An 18,739-nucleotide genomic window follows, 5' to 3' on the forward strand; every position below is an offset into this window, starting at 1 on the left:
GAATAATACACCATTGCATGGATGTCTCACTATTTGTTTACCCATTTACCTATTCAATGACATTTTGGGTGCTTTCAATTATTGTAATTATGAAGAAAGCTGCTATAAACATTTGTGAGCAGGTTTTTATATGGATATATGTTTTTAACTCATGTGGGTAAATATCTAGGAGTGTTACTGCTGGATCAGAATGGGAGGCCTGTGTTTAGATTTTGAAGGAACTGTCAGCTTGTATTCCAAAGTGGAATTCCCATGGAATATAATTTTTTTCAAAAAACACTCTTAAACTAAATACAAGAAGAGTGCATTTCATTGTATAACATCCATAAAAATATTAACAAATATAAAACCACATTTGCTCCTGGCTAGTCCCTACAGGCTTATTTGTTATAGTCAAGGACTTTCCGAAAGGTAAAATTTGGCTTGGACTGAGAAAGTAAGAAACACTGATGAAGACAACTCCATAGTGAAAATGAAACTTTCATAGGCACAAAGGAATTCGAATGACTCCTTCTTGGAGGTAGTACTGCTTTGTTACACACTGAGAAACTTTGTTCTTTTATCACTGACTTTCAGAAATTTGCTGTTTGAAATTACAGAATTAAGAATGAAACACCCCCCTTTAGACAGAGTAGTCTCTCCACAGTGAGATCTTATATGTGATATGAGGTGTGATGAACAAGGAAAGGCTTTCTCACACTCCTGACATTCCTAAGTCCTCCACGATGAGTTTTTATATGTCTTCTGAAGGACGAGAAATCACGAAGGCCTTCCCACATTCCTTACATTGATATGGCCTCTCTCCAGTATGAACTCTTCTATGTGTCACGACGTCTGAGGACTGTCTAAAGGCTTTCCCACACTGTTTACATTCATAAGGCTTCTCTGCACTGTGAGTTCTTGTATGTTTAGTGAGGAATGAGACCTGACTAAAGGCTTTCCCACATTGTGTACGTTTATATGCCTTGTCTCCACTGTGAGTTCTTCTATGATTACTGAGATGTGAGGAACAATTAAAGGCTTTTCCACATTCCTTACATTCGTAAGGCCTTTCTCCACTGTGAATCCTTCTATGTACAGTGAGGTTTGAGGATTGCCTAAAGACTTTCCCACATTCCTTACATTCATAAGGCCTCTCTCCACTGTGAATTCTTATATGTGAAGTGAAGGTAGAAGAATACTTAAATGATTTCCCACATTCCTTACATTCATAAGGCCTGACAGCGCTATGAATTCTCCTATGCAAAGCGATGGCTGAAGAATACCTAAAGGCTTTCCCACATTCCTTACATTGATATGGCCTTTCTCCAGTATGAATCCTTCTATGTGATATGAGGCCTGAGAACTGCCTAAAAGCTTTCCCACATTGCTTACATTCATAAGGCTTCTCTCCACTGTGAGTTGTTATATGTGTAGTGAGGGTTGAGACCCGACTAAAGGCTTTCCCACATTCCTTACATTCATAAGGCCTCTGCCCAGTGTGAGTTCTTATATGGGTAGTGAGGTGTCCTGACTGACTAAAGCCTTTCCCACATTCCTTACATTCATAAGGCCTCTCTCCACTGTGAGTTCGCATATGCTTAGTGAGGTATGAGGGCCATCTAAAGGCTTTCCCACATTCATTACATTCGTAAGGCCTCTCTTCACTGTGAGTTCCTAAATGTGCAGTGAGGGCTGAGGAAAAACTAAAGGCTTTCCTAAATTCCCTACATTCATAGGGCTTATCTCTGTTAGAGAAAAGGAGGGATAAAGGGTCACTAGAAGAACTTTCTTTACATTCACCCTTGTGACCTCTCACATGTGTCCAAAAGGACGAGAAACTACAGAAATCTTTCCCATACTCATTACATTTATACTGATTGTCACTAGTGAGTGTTGTCACAGGATTCTTAAGAGTTGAGATACAAATGAAATCCTTTCCACATACCTCACACTTACGGGGTTTCTTGCCACTAAGAGGTCTCATAGGAGTGGTACCACCACAGGCTTCTCTACATGCAATAAACTGACAGGCATGGTGGTTATGTGATGAGGGATCCATGATGGCTTTTGCACAGTCAGAGCATTCAAAAGGATTTACTTCTGGAGGATTTCTTTTCTGCACGGTAAGATTTGGAACCCGGCTGAAGGTTTTCCCACACTGATTGCCTTCGTTACTTTCACAGAGGTTTTCTACTGTATGAATTCTGTTAAAAACAGGTAACATGTTGGAAATCAATTATTTCCACTTCCTCATTACCAAACAAAGTGAACACGCAGTTTTTGGCTTGACTTCTCTCCTGTTTCATAGCTTAAATCATCTAGCAGAAATACTACCATAATTGTCACTGTTTTTCTAAAATATGAGGCTTTCTGATCATTGTGTGTAAGTGAAATATGTTTCAAATACTCAATGTCTGACACACATTTATGAAAAAGTTGTGAAAATTCCCTGAACACGTAAGTTTACAGCAAAGTTTATACATATACAAATATACATACACATATATATTTATATATGTATGAGTACATGTCAGGGCTTCGAACTGGTTCGTATTACTTCAAAAATTGCCAACGTAAATAAGGGCAGTGTTTGCGTTGAATATCTGCTGCCCATCGGATTTAAACCTGTGTTGGAAACACCACAGGGCCCTGAACAAAGATGGCAGGCAATCTCATAGGTTTCAATGCGTGTCGCTCCGCACAGTACTGTGAATAATCCCACCTGCATGGATTCCAAAAAAGTTTCAGGAACCTGCTGCAGAATCCTGAATAGCAGGAGTATGACGAGAAACACACATTCAAAGCGGTGTAGTGGGACACCGTGTTTGTGCAGGGCACCGCCAACTGTTCTCTGCTCAGGTCAAAATCCAACAGGCAATAGGTTTGGAGGCTATGCAATGCGTACACCAACCTTCTTTATGTTTACAATTACTGAACTGTTGTGAAACAGTTGGAAACCTTGGTATACACACATGAACATACGAATGTGTATTTTAAGGTCATCACAACTCAGGATTGTCTCGTGAAGCACCGCTTTCTCTTCTTTGAATGACACTCACCTCAAACGTCTCTCTTGGTTTTTATGATCATCTTTATTACTATGTAATTCAGAGATTTCTCCTAACGTGGACGACCAGATGTTATTTTTTATGTATCGCATCATTATATGTTTCCTGGGTAACTTTTCTCCATCCTTAAGGTTTCCAAAATCTGACCCAATAATTCAAGTTGAGGTTCGCGATATGAAACAAACAGAAAGAAATTATTAGGGGAAAAAGGACCACTGTTAATAAAGACGTAGCCACATTTCACGGTTTCAGCACTTTACCAATGGTTTAGAAGCAATTTACTAGGACATACTTTTAGGAACCTTGAGAGTAATGGTGACATGAATAAGCGTAATTAGAGCTAAGTAGAAAGATATTGGACACGATATACATGTAACATTAAATGAGAAAAAGGATCCGCATGACCGCAGCTGTGAAAGGATCACTAAAGTCAGAAAAGGAAGCTCAGGTTTCCGTGAAGTTGTGTCTCTGGGAAAACAAATGTGTAGCGCTGACATGGTGCTCATGAAGAAACGCTTATCATGAGGGAAGGCAGTGAAGAGTAATGAGGAGTTCCTTGATATTGAGCCAATACTTTGCTCTTCAGGGTCTCTGAAGATAGACAGGTGTGGGTTGATTTGCAGCAAAATAATCATGTCAAACTTGTAATCAACACAGTAATACTCTACGTGGTCCCAAAATACAATACCGTCTGTACCCCAAAGTGACCCCTAAAGCCAATGCTTACATTTACAACACTTCAAGAGCCTCAAGGCTTTTAATCACAAGAGAAGTGAAAGCTAAGTGTAATACATAGTGCTTTGTGTTCACGGAGAAGCCAAGATACATGAGCTCTATAGACCAAAGGACCATGCCTGCTTTGTTTAATGATTCATTCTCATTGCTCAGCCCAAATTCTGGAGTAAAGTTAATGAGTAAAAGAGGTTTGCTCACTAAAGGAATAACAGAAAAAAGAAGAAAAAAAAAGGAATCTGTTCTTACCTACTGAGGCCAGGTTTCTGAAGGTTTCGATCATCACATCTCTGTAGAGTTTTCTCTGAGTAAGATCCAGCAAAGCCCACTCTTCCGGGGTAAAGACCACAGCCACATCCTCAACAACCACTGAGTCCTAAAACATTGACACATTCTGCATCAGCAAGGTACCATGGACTTCAGTGTGTACAAGAATGAAGGGTGAGGCTGACAGTCCTGGGGAACAGAGAATTCTTAGGGATTTGACACAAGGTTCTGTGTACTATCAAGGTCTACTCTAGGGTATGGCCATCAGCCTCGTCCCTTCACTAACTACATTCACTTCCTCACTGATTGCTTTCTGTCTCACAGACGCCCAGCACTGAAATTATCTCTCTACAGTTCGACTGCAACCAATTGCACTTGTATTCTCCTCTCTCTTTACACTCTGGAATGGTTAGAAAACATAGCAGACATTAGAGAAATGCTCTCATTCAGATCTTCACTTCCTTGTGAACAAACAATTACCACTCCTTCCGTAAGCCCTACCAGAACACACTCAACAAAACATAAAGCACCGGGTGGAGACAGGATGATGTATAGTAACTGGTAAACACTGCAGAAGGGCAGTTTTGCTTTTGTTTCTCACAACCATGAGAGGACCAGGGGCCAATATCAACACACTGGCAACCGAAACACTGAGCTGGTCATATTTTCTTCAACTCTTGGAGGTCAGCATGTGGCTGATTCAAGTCAGGAGACTCTCATTCAACAGAGAGCACCAAGGCCCAAGGTGGGAATGTGATAGGTCCACAAACACAGTCTAATGTTAGAAGACGACAAGGAGCACAACCTCTACAGAAACAAGGACAGCACGCCCTTGTGTTTCCTCAGTGACAAAAGGTTACCATTTCCATTTGGAAACCCTGGTGGCATAGTGGTTAAGTGCTACGGCTGCTAACCAAAGGGCCAGCAGTTCAAATCCGCCAGGCACTCCTTGGAAAGTCTATGTGGGCAGTTCTACTCTGTCCTATACGGTCGCTGTGAGTCGGAATCAACTTGATGGCACTTGGTTTGGTTTTTCATTGGAATGACTGTAAAACATGATAAACGTAATCAGTGTCACCAAAGTATACATGTAAACGCTGTTGAATTGACAAACATTTTGTTAGGTATAACTTCTACTACAAAAAAATTAATATTATAAGTAGAGCTGAAATGCAGAGAGTTTACTGGTTAAATTGCCTATGAAGCCTAAGAAATAGACTTACACACCAGCCCTCTAGGGGCTGTGCTTTAGAATTCTCTCACATGCGCAGCCCCTGGAAGGCACCTAACCATGACTACCTGAACCCTGACCACTGGAATCCCCTGGTCTGTAAGAGTGACCTTTCTGAAACAGCAGCAATCCTTTGGGTTCCTCGTGTCAAGAGGAGAGAAAAGGCTGCTAAAAGACGCCTTCAGTGCTAAAACAGAGTAATTTTAGAGAAAGAAGACTCCTCTTCTCAGGGAAATGGTGACGTGAGCAGATTATGACATCTCTAATCCGTCCTGGTATGGTGGGGTCACAACAACTTTGAACCAGAGCCCAAAGTCAAAGGTCTCCTCCACTGCAGTGGGCGAGCTTATATATTTTAAACTCAGCAAAAACCCTGGTATTTATTATAGAATAATGATGAAATGTCCCATGTACTGAGCAACTGTGATTTTTCTTTCATGACTCTTCTAAGCAGATATTATTTCAGACAGGGCATAGCTGAGTAAAGTTAGAGACGATCATTTAATCACATCCTCAGTGTTTCCCACATGGAACTCTGCTGAGCCAGGATCACAATGCAGGTCAATTTCTCTTTAAAGTCTAAATTGCTGACAACTCCATTTCTGTCCATATGCATGCAGTTTTGTTGTTATTTTTGCTGTTACCGTCCAATAACACCACAAAAAAAATAAAACAAAAACCCAAACCCACTCGATGATCTGAAGTCCTCGTGGATAATAGGAAGAGGAGACAAAGGTAAACACTCTATTCAATTCATACAACCAGGACATACTTCTCCTGGCAAAGCCCTGTGTCTCAGACAAGACTTCTTCCCTCCAGACCCTTAAGTGGCTACATTCATTCATTAAAATTGATTCAGGTACTACTGACACAGAGTCTACTGCACATTGGCAAAGCAGATACAGCAGTGAACAAAACGAACACCCAGATGAACATGGATAGTAAATTCTTTGAGTGGGGACAGTAAATTTAAATACATAAACATGTATATATAACTATCATGTGGCAATATGTTCTATAAAAGAATTCAGGTCTTTGAGAAGAAACCGTTCTAGAAGGAGGAAACAGCCAGAGCACAGGTCAGAAGGTGTGAAGGTGTCTTGGATGTCTTAGGAAGAGCCAAAGGCCCCGCGTGGCTGGAGCAGAATGCAATGCAGATGAAAAACCGGATTAGGAATCTGGACGGGTGATTGGGGTCAGTGGGCTTATCATGTTCGGGGGAACTCCTTGGCAACTGAAAAGAATCTGGCTTTTAATCTTAGTGAAATGCTGAGTAATTTTACACTTTTGAGCAGTGGAGGAAACTGGTATGATACCTCTCAATCCTTTTAAGACTCAAAGTGCTCCAGTGCCTAGGGAGACTCAAGAACACTGTTCAGAGACATGGGACAAGGATGGCTCTAGAGGGTCGGGGCTCAGCCTCCACAGCCAGAGCTGCTCCGTCTTCAGATTCAGGAGAGAACACTCTGTCATTCAACACAGAACACCAAGAACCGGGGGGTAGGGTGGGGATATTAACACCGTGTGATGCTACCTCTGAGAGTCACATAAGGAAGGTGACACCAGGTATTCAAATCTTCAAATGCCATGTATGTAGGGATGAAGGGCCCAGAGACAGTGGAGCAAGGTATTAGGGTGCCTCCTAGGGCTCAGTTCCTCAGTCTCCTCTGTCACTGTCTTCTTCACTGAAACCACAGTCCCGCAGCACACGGCTGCTTCCCCAACAATTCAGATCCAGCCTCACCCACATAATGCTAAGGATAACCCAGTTCTGCGTGGAACTCACCATTTTCTTCTCCAGCTTCTGGGCGTCTATGGAATGACGTCTCTGACCCCAAGAAGCCACTTCCAGGAAGAGGGACAGGACTGGAAGCAGAGGCCTGGGCAGTCTGGAGGCAGATGAATAATGTTTGGTCCACACACCAGTGACAGCAATTGAAATCCTTCCCTGTGATTGATGGATGTGCCAGAGGGTCGCCTGAGGTCCCCAGCTGCCTGGACTGGACTAGTTCTCCCTGCACCACACCTGAGACCTGAAATAGAAGAAGGATGTAGAGGAAACAGTGTTGAGGAAGCAGGGAGTGACAGGCCTTTGGCCTCCTACCAGGCTCAGGGCAATGCTCCACCCTGAGGGCCTTTACACTAAAGGCAGAACAGGCTCCAGCCCCTACAGCACACACTTGCATTCTTCAGGCAGCTCCCCAGACTTCTCCTTTCTGCAGCAAGATCACAGATGGAGGAATTTACCTCTCCCACAGCATGAGGAGCAACCAGGCCTGGCCAGGCTGCCAAACTTGAACCTGATTTCCTCCAGGGACTTAGGGATCCAATGTTCAAGTTGTGGGCTTACCTATGTATCTTTGTTCCTAATATCAAATCTCAGTGTTATCTGACATTTACATGGATGAATTTTTAAGAAAGAACATACTTTTCATATATTGACAATGAACTCATCATGGTTCATTTATTTTTAAGTTATGTGCTGTAAAAAACCTTTCACTGTGCTTTTCTAAAACTTTTTCATCTTATTTATGACACTAATATCTGATCAGTATTTTTCTGTTCCTTTGGAATTAACTAACATTTCTTTCTGCCCCTTGACTTTTCTGGTATTTTCTCCCCCTTCATTTTCAAACCATGAGAACACCACTCACTAAGATTTTGAGAAATCTGGGGGGATTCCTGAACACTTTCTCTTTCTGGTATTAAATAGATCAACAAATAAATCAGAAAATCTTTATGCTTTCACTAAGGACCCTTCTCGTGCCTCACTTCCTATTTCTTTTCTCCCTGCGCCCTTTCCAACTTGAGTCCTATTTCATTTCTTGGTCTCACTGTCAATGAATTCTCCGTTGCAAGATCTTTACACGAGTGTCTCCCCTCTACACGTTATCCTTCTTTTTTTTATTTTCTGTAATACAGCTCGCTAATTTTAATTCACATCATTATTTCTCGACTAGTATTCCCAGCATAAATCAGGAGCTTGTTCACTATGTTTAAATCTCAAGTCCCATCCCAGAATTTCTCAATCGAAATTTGCATTTCAACCAGATTCGGGGGTTATCCACATTGACATTCAAAGGTGAGAAGCATTCAGTGATGTACAGGAATGAGCAGTCTATGAAGGGATGCCCTTTCATCCATCCACACCTCTATTGTATCACTGGCTATCTTCCTGATTCACAATCAATCTCCACGTCTAGGCCTCCTCACAGTCTTCCCTAATTTGTTCATAACAACCTCCTGCCTGACATCATTCAATCATCGTTGTCACTTCCAAATTCTATCTGTGGCATAGGAAATGCTCAGTGCCCATCAGTGGCTGTCCATGGGCCTTCCAAAAGCCCAGAGTTTTCAGCACGGTTCTAAACGACCTGTTCCAATCCAGCTCACACAAACCTCACCACTCACTTGTTGTTTTCTCTGCTTTAATCATCTCTGTCTTCCATCAATGAATGGATAATACTGGGTTCTCTGCTGCCTCAGGGATTTACACATTTAGTTTTCCCAACTGAAATACTCTTTCCACTCCCACCCATACAAAATGATATCAGCTCTACACAGCACTGCATGTAGCTAAAAAAAAACAATTTTCTGAATCTTCACTGAGATAATTTCCCTTTTCAAGCAGTTGAACCTCACTCTCGGGTTAGGTCTTTTTAATACAGATAACACATATCCTTAGTTTTTCATTCTTTCTTTAAAACTGTCTCCCAAGCTAGACTATAAATCTATGGGCAGACACTCTGTATTTTGTCTTCTTGTTCCTTCTGGCCTGTGACACTGATCATTGAGGACACACACAGATTATTACCTGTTATATATAGTTTTCAGCAGCACTATCCAAGAGTACTTTATGTGAAGATAGACATGTTCTGTTTCTGTACAGCCCAATATGGTAGTCACTAGCCCTATGTGCCTATTCACCACAGAATATATGACTAGTGGAATGAAGGAACTCTACTTTTAGTTTTAATTACTTTTAATTGAAATAGCAGCACCTGGCTAGTGGGCATCACAGCTCAAGTAGACTCACCAGACCCTTAAGCAACCAACAGAGCAGAGAGGGCATGAAAGCTGCCAGCAGCACAATGCAGAGCTTCACAGTTTTGGGCTTGCTAAAAGTCTGTCACATAGGGAAATGGAACATTGCACTCAGTTTGTTTCTACTTGCATGATGAAGGTTAATGTCAACCTCAATTGGATTTACCTCATTCTGGAAACCTCAATGACATTTAAACATAGAAATGAGTGGGAATAACAGAGGAGACAGGAGGGGCACTTTCTGCAGAGGTGACATTTGAAGTGAGACAAGAATTATAGGAATTATTGAGTTCCTAGAGTTTAAAAGTTTTCCTCTAATCAGCAGAAATACTTGGTGTGAAGGCCGAAAGGCAGGGAAAATGTTGACATGTCTGAAAAGGTTTTTTCTAAAAAGATGTCAAGAGCCTATGAAATATGAGGGTGTTCTCAATTTAAGTCAGATGTGGAGGGTCTTGCCAGAGAGGGTAAAATATGTGGATTTTTTCTGGATGTGATTGAGAGTTGGCTTGGTTTACATTGTTGATATCTGCCTCTTGCTGCTGGGTGCAGACTGTACCTTCCTCTGAAAAGAGAAATAGGAGAAGAAAGTTCAGAGCTGCCTTCCTAAGGGAGCTCCCCTCTCACGGTAGCTTGGACTGTTTCCCTGAATGCAGTGAATGAATGAAGGCGGGTGCAGCTTACCGGCTGGGAAAGCCAGGTGAGAAGTAGATTTGTTCAGGTGAGATTTTAAAAGCTCTGTCTTGGACACGTTAGGTTTCAGAGCGTTACAGTCCTTAGTGTTCCAGGTGGGCTATGGGAAGGACTTGGTGTCTGAGTCCATTGGTACCCAAGAGCCTGAATCTCATCCTGTGGGCCGTCTTCTGCTGGCCACGAACAATCACACTGTGTCCTATGAAACAGGCTGCATTCCCACTTCTGAAGCTGCAAGCTAAAGGAGAGGAAGAGCAGAGTGTTGGCACGGATGAGGCCTTTAGCAAATAATTAATGGTTCCTGGCACAGATTCCAACGTCTGACAGCAGACATTTGGTTTCTGTACTAAGGGACTAGACGAGCTTGATGCAGACCACGGGCTGATAATTACAGTCAACTTCTGGATGAAAAGCTTCTTTTTTTCTGCTTGACTTTCAAGGCTGTGTGAAGACTTCTCCTGAGTGAAGACATCCCTTATTTTAACTGAACCACTGCTTATAGTTGTACACGTTACAGTGAATTCTTTAGATCTTTGTAAACACCCAGGCGTATTTGGAGGAAGCATGAGAACCTGCCTTTTTGGTAACTTTGAAAAACGCCAACATGGAACTTCATGTGGTTTAACCTGTCTTGTTCAAGAAGAAATTAAATGACTACCGTGTGTGTGTGTGAGAGAGAGAGAGAGAGAGGGTAAAGAACCAAATAAAATTAAAAAGCTTTCTTGGCTGAAAAAAAAAAAACAAAACTGATATTGCCATGGTATCTGAGGAGCATTTCTTAGATTCTCACCTAGGAAAATTCAGTAGTTTTGAATGAAGGCTTGAATTCGACATGAAGTAATATGACAACAGTAATGTCCCCAAAGGAAAGTCCCATCCAGAATGGGAGTACTTCTAGAATATCTATGTGTAGAGAAGGAAAATAGAAGGCACCACATTATTCAACACTATGTTGAGATTAAGAGTTGTGTTTAATGATTGGTTTTATTGTACGCATTTTTAAAGTTTTTGACTCATACAATATTTTTACAGTTTAAAAAAAAAAGCACGTTTATTTTCTCCACACACTAGCTTTCAACAATGGATTCTGAGCTACAATAGAAAAAAGCTCAAGGAATAAAAGACAAAACAGATCAATTAAGACTCTCAGCAAAGGGAAGAGACAATCTACAGAATGGGAGAAAATACACCGAAACCTGTGAGAGCTGGAATTTGACAGGATTGCCTTCTTTTTCTGGGTCTTGCAATTTTTCCGCCTTTTACACAGCGCAGCCTTGCCATTTTTTGGTCACTTCTTTAATGGAAAATATTTGAGTTTTCCTACTCTGACAGGTTTCCACCTTAGAGGTTCCAGCTTTCGCAGGTTTCACTGCATTTGGGAATCATACATGCCATAAGGGTTTAGTATCCAGGACAGAGAAAGACCTCCTAAGTGTCAGCAACAATTGTAAAATCGGGCAAAAAACTGTAGGAGACATTTCACCAAAGATGATAAGCAAATGGTCAATAAACACATGAAAAGATGATGAATGCCCTTGTCATTAGGGAAATGCAAACCCAAACCACAAGACACACCACCTCATCCCTAGGAGGATGGCTACTATCAGAAACAACAAGAGTTGAGGAGAATATGAAGAAATTGCCGGTGGGTTGTAAAATGGTTCAGCCTCTGTGGAAAAGTGTGCCTGTTTTTCAAAATGTTAAACATACAAATAGCCTATGACCCAGAAATTTCCATTTATAGGAGTGCAGATGGTGCAAATGGTTAAGTACCCACTTGCTAACCAAAAGACTGACGGTACGAATAACAACAAAAAGAGCAGATGTTGAGGCTGCTGATGAACAACCATATACCTCATGGGACGTGGTTCCTTGCTTTGGAGGTTGAGCGTTACGCTTTCATGGGACATCGCAGTTAACTGGCCTAATAACGTGTTGAGTGATTTAACCTCCTAGTTCACTGTGTGGTGCCTGGGGTCTTACAAGCTGCCATCCAAGGCACAAAAGTTGGTCTGTATTCACCTGGAACAACCGAGGAAAAAGTTGAGTCAGGAAAAGGAGGAGGATAAGGAATGTGTGGTAACTGCCTCCATGAACAGCTGCCTCACTGGCCATGAGAGTAGAAGAACAGGAGAGTGCCTGGCTGCCATTACGGAATATCTTCATCGAAACTTCTAGAGCAGAATCCTGATCTAAAGAGGGAAAATGCACAACAGAATTTCAAATTCTTATGGACTCCAGGCTTCCTGGAGCCAAGAAGGTTGGATGAACCCCTGAAGCTATTGCCCTGCGATCATCTTTAAACCTTAAACCAAAAATATCCGTTAGAGTCTTCTTAAAATCGAACAATAGTTTAGCTTAAGTAGTAAACAATGAGCCTTGAGCATTCTGCTCTTTAGAAAACTGTGTCTGTGGGATCAAACTGACAACAGCAACTCAGAAGAGCTGACAGGAACCCTAGGGAGCACTGAGTTTATGTTAAGGGGAGAACAACTCAGAAAAGTTCAGTGAGAATGGTTGTGTGACTGGAAAAACGTAATCAATGTCAGTAAACGGTACCTGTAGAAAATGTTGAATTGGTGTATGTTTTGCTGTGTATATTCTCCACAACAAAAGTATAAAATTATGTAATTAAAGAAAACAAAAGTTGGCAGTTTCCACCCACCCCAGCGCCTCTGTGGCAAAGACGCCATCATTTGCTTTCGTTAAAATTACAGGAAAAAAACCCTACGCTACAGCTCTACTCTGTCACGTGGTCTCACCATGAGTCTAAAATTACCTCAATGATACCTAACAAGTAGATACACAAAAGGCTTGAAAGTAGGGATGCAAACAGCTATTTTTACACCAATGTTCAAACACCACTATTCAAAATAGCAAAAAAGTGTAAAAAAAAAAAACCCAAATGTCCATCAACAGACGCATGGATTAAAAAAATAGAATATTATTCGGTCACAAAAAGAGATTAAGTTCTCATAAATGTTACGCCATGGATGAACCTTGAAAACACTATGCTAAGTTAAACAAGTCAGAGACAAAAGTATAAATCTTGTACAGTCCCACTTAAGTATCTGTAATAGGCAAGTATATAGAGACCAAATCGTTACTAGTGGGAGCTGGGAGAGAGGACTGGAGTTAATGCTTAAGCGACACTGACTTTCTTCTAATGGTGATGGAAAATCTTGGAAGTTGATAGAGGTGATAGTTGCACTACATGGTGAAAGCAATTAACATTGAATTCTGCATGTAAAAATGGTTGAAAAAGGAAAAAGAATTGTTATATATATTTTAACACACACAGATACCATGAAATGACAGTATTAAGAAGAAAGAAATTTAATTTCTTGGTTAGAATGTATAAGTGAAAGGAGGGAGCTTTAGATGCTGTGAGGATATTGAGAGGAAAACTGGTATTTCTAAGATTTCACACCAACCTTAAAAGAAATAAAATCATATTTCAAGAACTGCAGTGCGTAAAGAATTGGTTTTTTAATGTAATTAGATCTAGATCACCTTGTTAATATGTGAAAAAAAGGCTTCTTCCATACCAATATATAAATATATATGTACACACAAAACACGAACTATAATTCATAGCAACTTTAAAAAAGATTAAGCACTGGCACTCTCAATAATTTCTCCAACAGGACACTGAAATACAGACACTTGAAATTTGCTCCATAGGGTTTTCAGCGCTGTGACCTTTCAGGAGCACATAGACAGGCCTGTCTTTCAAGGCACATCTGGGTGAGTTCAATCCACCAACCTTTCCGCTAATAATCTGAACCTTTTCAGCTACCCAGGGCCGCCCTACTTCACTCTTTCACTGTGTAAAGTAATTATTATACAAGATAAGGGACCTTTTCAACACTGCAGTGTCGCTGACCCTCTAAGATCTGAAGTATATGGGTTAGTGGCATTACACGGGCCTCCCATCTTCCCTTCATTCCTAATTTTCGCCGCTCTGACTCTAGGAATATGCAGGGTTTGTGCTCCAAGAAGCCGTCGACCTTTTAAGGACTGTGCTTCTTTGGTAGCAGAAACTGTGGTTCTGAAACAGGCTGTCAGCCATACTGAAAACCCCAGTCAACACCCCTCCCCCCTCCCCCCTCCCCTCTTTGTCTTGCTAACCACAAGCTTGTTTTGAGCAGGAAGTCGCAGCAGGTACTGGCTGGGTCCATTGACTAGCCCTAGTCATGCCTTGAAGCATGCACAGATTGAGATCACATGCTTCACCTGACCCTCTCCCCACCCCAATATAGGCAGGGGAGGGCTAAAAGCAGAAGACTCCAGGTACCAAACCCAACCCCTGAGGCCACTGAAAACCAAAAGCTCCCCAGCTCCCCTAGTCAGCCAGCACGTGGCCATAAGGTCACTAGACCCCAGGTGCTCCTTGTATATGCAGACAGTAAACTTGCCACTTTCTGTTACCCTTGCAATCAGTGTCCATCTTATTTCAATCAGCTAATAAGACAGGACCAGAACCCGAGTGGTTAGGTTACAGTTCAATTCCCAGTACCCAATCTAGCACAGACTACACACCCAGGGTGTGTGATCTCAATAAATCGTTCGTCGCCTGCATTAAGACCGTTCAGCAACATCACATTTTATATCGGACCAACTACGACCGGCTGTATGGTTTCTCACACAATCGTGATGAAAATTTCTGCCTTAACGCCCAAGAAATTCCTCGAAAGCTACCTGTATTAAATGGTTTCCTCCTGAAACTGGGATAAACATGCTCCTAAACCTACGTACTATTTCCAAGTCATGTTTGTTGATTGTTCATCAGTCCTAAATACATATACCCATTAAAGGAGGAGGTTATAGTCCTCGCCACAATCTTCATTTCCCCAGGACCACTAATAATCAACAAAAGTCCTGCCTGATGAAGGACAGAAAAGAAAGAGGAGCCGTTTCAGGCAGGGAGACTGTGATCACTATGCCCCTTGAAGTAACAACAGATTTGCATTTGAGTTCAGACACTGCTACTTAGTAGATATTTGTCTACGCGCGAGGTATTAAATTTCTCCGAGATTATTAGACTTCTGTAAAACGTTACAAATCGTCCCTCCCTGGCAGTGGTGTTTGGAGACTCAGAGAAGGTCCCTTAGACGAAGTCCTCGACCCCGTGCCCAGCCCTCCAGAAACAGCTCAGTAAACGGTAAATATACGCAGGGGCCAGCAGTGACTGAGGGCTGAGGAGCAGCTCAAGGTAACCGCGCACCTGTGTCTCCACAACACATGGGGACGCGCCATTCAGACGCCGGAGCGACCCGAACCCCCAGGAGGCCCGGGACCCTACATGTCTCCGCGTTTCCTTAGCAGCACAGGTCTGGGCAGCTCCCACCACCTCACCTGTCCATGCACCGACACACAAAGGCCTCCAGGAAGCAGTTGCTGCCACACACCGGAGGAGCCGGACGGACGCCGACCAAGGAGGCACACTTCCGCTTCCGGTGAGCAGGAGAAGCAGCAGGACTCCAACAGGAACACAGAAACTAGTGATTCATCTCATTCATTGGATATACGGGAAAAAGTAAAACAAAATAGCAATGAAAATATTCATGAATTTATCAAGGAAAGCAGGTGATATGGCCAGGTAGCATTCAAACCAAGGAAGCATTGAGCATTGCATATTTGCAATTTATTTGTCTAACAGAGCACACACGAGTAGGAAAAAAATAAGCATATAAAATCACAGCTGATCTTAGGTACAATCAGGTAGGTTCCAACTCATAGTCACCATACGTACGACAGAACCAAACACTGTCCGGTCCTGCACCATCTTCACAACCATTGCTATTCTTGATCCCATCATTGCAGCCACTGTGTCAATCCACCTCATTTAAGGTCTTCCTCTCTTTCGTCTACTTTAACAAGCATGATGCGCTTCTCCAGGGACTTCTCCCTCCTGATAATAGTCAAAGTACGTCAGACGAATTCTCGCCATCCTCGCTTCTAAGTAGCGTTCTGGTTGTACTTCTTCCAAGACACATTCCTTCGTTTTTCTGGCAGTCCACAGTATATTCAATATTCTTCACCAACACCGCAATTCAAAGGCATCAGTTCTTGAGTCTTCCTTATTCATTTCCAGCTTTTGTATGCATATGAGGTGAGTGAAAATACTATTGGTTGGGTCAGGTGCACCTTATTTCTCAAAGTGATATTTCTGCTTTTAACAGTTTAAACTGGTCTTTTGCAATAGTTTTGCCCAATTCATCATTTGATTTCTTGACTGCTGCTTCCATGGGTAAAAGTTTCTGTAAAAAATAGCTCTAAGAAACTCAATAGGAGGATGCTCTTTAGTAGCAATTACAGAGGGGCAAATCAATACCATAGACATACCATTTCACATCCACTAGGATAGCCAAATTTAAAAAATCAGGAAAAAAAAAACAAGTTAGGATGTAGGGAAATTGGAAACACCTATTGCTAGTCGGAATGCAAAATGGTAAAGCCCTCCAGCAAAACTGTAGTGGTTCCTCAAAAACTAAAAATAGAACTTCCATGTGACCAAGCAACTCCACTCCTACTTACATAACCAAAAGACTTGCAAGCAGAGGCTCAGAGACTTGTACATCCATGTTCATTGCAGCACTGTTCACAATAGCCAAAAAGTAGAAGCAACATAAATGCCCATCTACATTTGAACGGATAAACAAAATGTAGAAGAAATGAACTATCAGTACACATGCTACAATACAGATGGAGCTGGGAGACATTCTGCTGAGTGAAATAAGTCAATCGCAGAAGGACAAATACTGTACGACTTGACTGATGTAAAAATGCAAACCCAAATCCACCGCCATCCAGTCGATTCTGACTCATGGGCAATCCTATAGGACAGAATAGAACTGCCCTATAGGGCTCTAAAGCTGTAATATTTACGGAAGCAGACCGTTACATCTTTCTCCTGTGGAGTGACTGGTGAGTTCAAACCGCCAACCTTTCAATTAGCAGTCGAGTCCTTAACCACTCTGATACCAGGGCTCCGTAAAAAGACAAGAAAAGCAAATGTGTGGAGAAGAAATTTCATTAGTGGTTATTGAGGTGAGAGGGAAAGGAAAACGAAAATGAGATGGGGTTAAAGGTGATAGAAATACCACATTGATTAAGGGCAGTGTTGCGTGGCCGATTATTCTAATAACTACCGGTAAGTTGGAACCTGTAAAAAGTTGAATTAGCAAAATTTGTGTAATATATTCACAACACTAACAACAACAACAAAAGTTCTTGCTGAGGCTGCTTAAATCTCATGAGATTTAGAGGTTTATGACCATGGATTCATGAGACATCCCAGTTAATTGGCCTAATGACACGTTTGGTGCTTCTGTTCTACCTTCTAGTTTGTTGTGTAGTGCCAGGTGTCTTAAAAGCTTACAAGCTGCCATCCAAGATACACAGGTGGACTCTGTTCACCTGGAGCAACAGAAGAAGGAGAATCAAGAATAGGAGGAAGATATGGAATACGTGGCTACTTGGCTCCATGAACAAGTGCCTTCTTTGCCATGTGATCAAAAGAACTGGATTGTGCCTGGCTACAATTACTGAACGTTTGATCAAAGATTTTATAAAAGAATCCTGATGAAAAGGGGGAAAATGCAGGACAGAATTTTTTAAAATTCATTGACTCCAGACTTTCTGGAGCCAGGAACGTTGGATAAACCCCTGAAACTCTTCCCCTGAGATAATCTTTAAACCTTAAACCCGTAAGAATTCCCTGAAGTCTTCTTAAAACCAAACGATGTTTAGCTTAACTACTGAAAAATGTCTGCATTGAACATTATAAACTTTTAAAAACTGTAAGGTATCAAATTGACAGCAACAACTCCAAAGATTTGACAGGAATCTCAGGAGTCAGTGAATTTATGTTAATAGGGGAAGAACAGCTTAGAAAAGGATGACGAGAATGGTTGCACACCTTGAAGAATATCATCTGTCACTAAATTGTACATATGGAAACTGTTGGATTGGGGTATGGTTTGCTGTGCATATTCTCAACAAAAACAAAAAATTTAGAAAAAAATATTAGATTCAACAAAAGATATATAAGAAAGACTGTTTAAAAGATTTATTGAATGTGTTATGAGTTACATGAAATGTGTTGTCAAATCAGAAGTGTCAAATTTTCTTTGGGTTAAAAATTTATGTGTCAGCGTGCCTGATACTAGACAAGAAGCACATGATACTGTCATAATTTTATTTTTTAATTAGTCATTATTTCTTTTGAATCTAGCATCATCTGAGGCAATGTTTTTAATGGGGCATTCCCATCATTTACCTATGGAGTTTTTTTTTAATTACTGTTCAGATGTTTAGAGACTTAACCCAAAACACCAAAACCAAATCTGTTGCTGTCTAGTGAATTTTGAGTAGAACTACCCCATAGGCATTCCAAGGAGTTGCTGGTGGATTTGAATCACTAACCTTTGGTTTAGCAGCAGAGCTGATAACAACTGTGCCACCAGGGCTCCAAAAACTTGATGATCTTGTTATATTTGGGGTATCCTGTATTTTTACACAAATAACGAGGGCCTCCTGTTTTTCGTGGCCAACTGCACCTTCCCCCCACAAGGCATTTTCATAAGTGCCGCTATACCAATTTTTTTCATGTTGCTGTAATAAAAACTAGCATACAGCGCTTAACAAAATACTTCATGGGAAAAGGCACGGCTGCAAAACAAAAATAGAAGGTACATATTGTTTGTGTAAAAATATGGTA

General features: G+C 41.4%; 1 protein-coding gene across 1 annotated transcript; it reads right to left on the reverse strand.

The window, feature by feature from the left end:
- Positions 1-442: 442 nt before the first annotated feature.
- LOC135228871 (zinc finger protein OZF-like) lies at positions 443-15,967 on the reverse strand. Its single transcript, XM_064278014.1, has 3 exons — positions 15,948-15,967; positions 15,373-15,495; positions 443-2,186 (listed from the first exon to the last, which is right to left on the reverse strand). The coding sequence occupies exons 1-3, from the start codon at positions 15,965-15,967 to the stop codon at positions 734-736; spliced, it is 1,596 nt and encodes a 531-aa protein (XP_064134084.1). The 3' UTR covers positions 443-733.
- Between the last annotated feature and the right edge of the window lie 2,772 nt (positions 15,968-18,739).

Source organism: Loxodonta africana, chromosome X (assembly GCF_030014295.1).
Source record: "Loxodonta africana isolate mLoxAfr1 chromosome X, mLoxAfr1.hap2, whole genome shotgun sequence".
Lineage (NCBI taxonomy): Eukaryota > Metazoa > Chordata > Mammalia > Proboscidea > Elephantidae > Loxodonta > Loxodonta africana.

What these genes read in the sequence shown, in the direction of transcription:
- LOC135228871 (XM_064278014.1), bottom strand. Translation starts at nt 15,967, where the DNA reads ATGGCGAGAATTCGTCTGAC. An exon ending in ATGGCGAGAATTCGTCTGAC is followed by an intron (nt 15,496 to 15,947) that starts GTACTTTGACTA and finishes TTCCTGTTGGAG; the next exon opens with TCCTGCTGCTTCTCCTGCTC. An exon ending in GTGTGTCGGTGCATGGACAG is followed by an intron (nt 2,187 to 15,372) that starts GTGAGGTGGTGG and finishes TGTTTTTAACAG; the next exon opens with AATTCATACAGTAGAAAACC.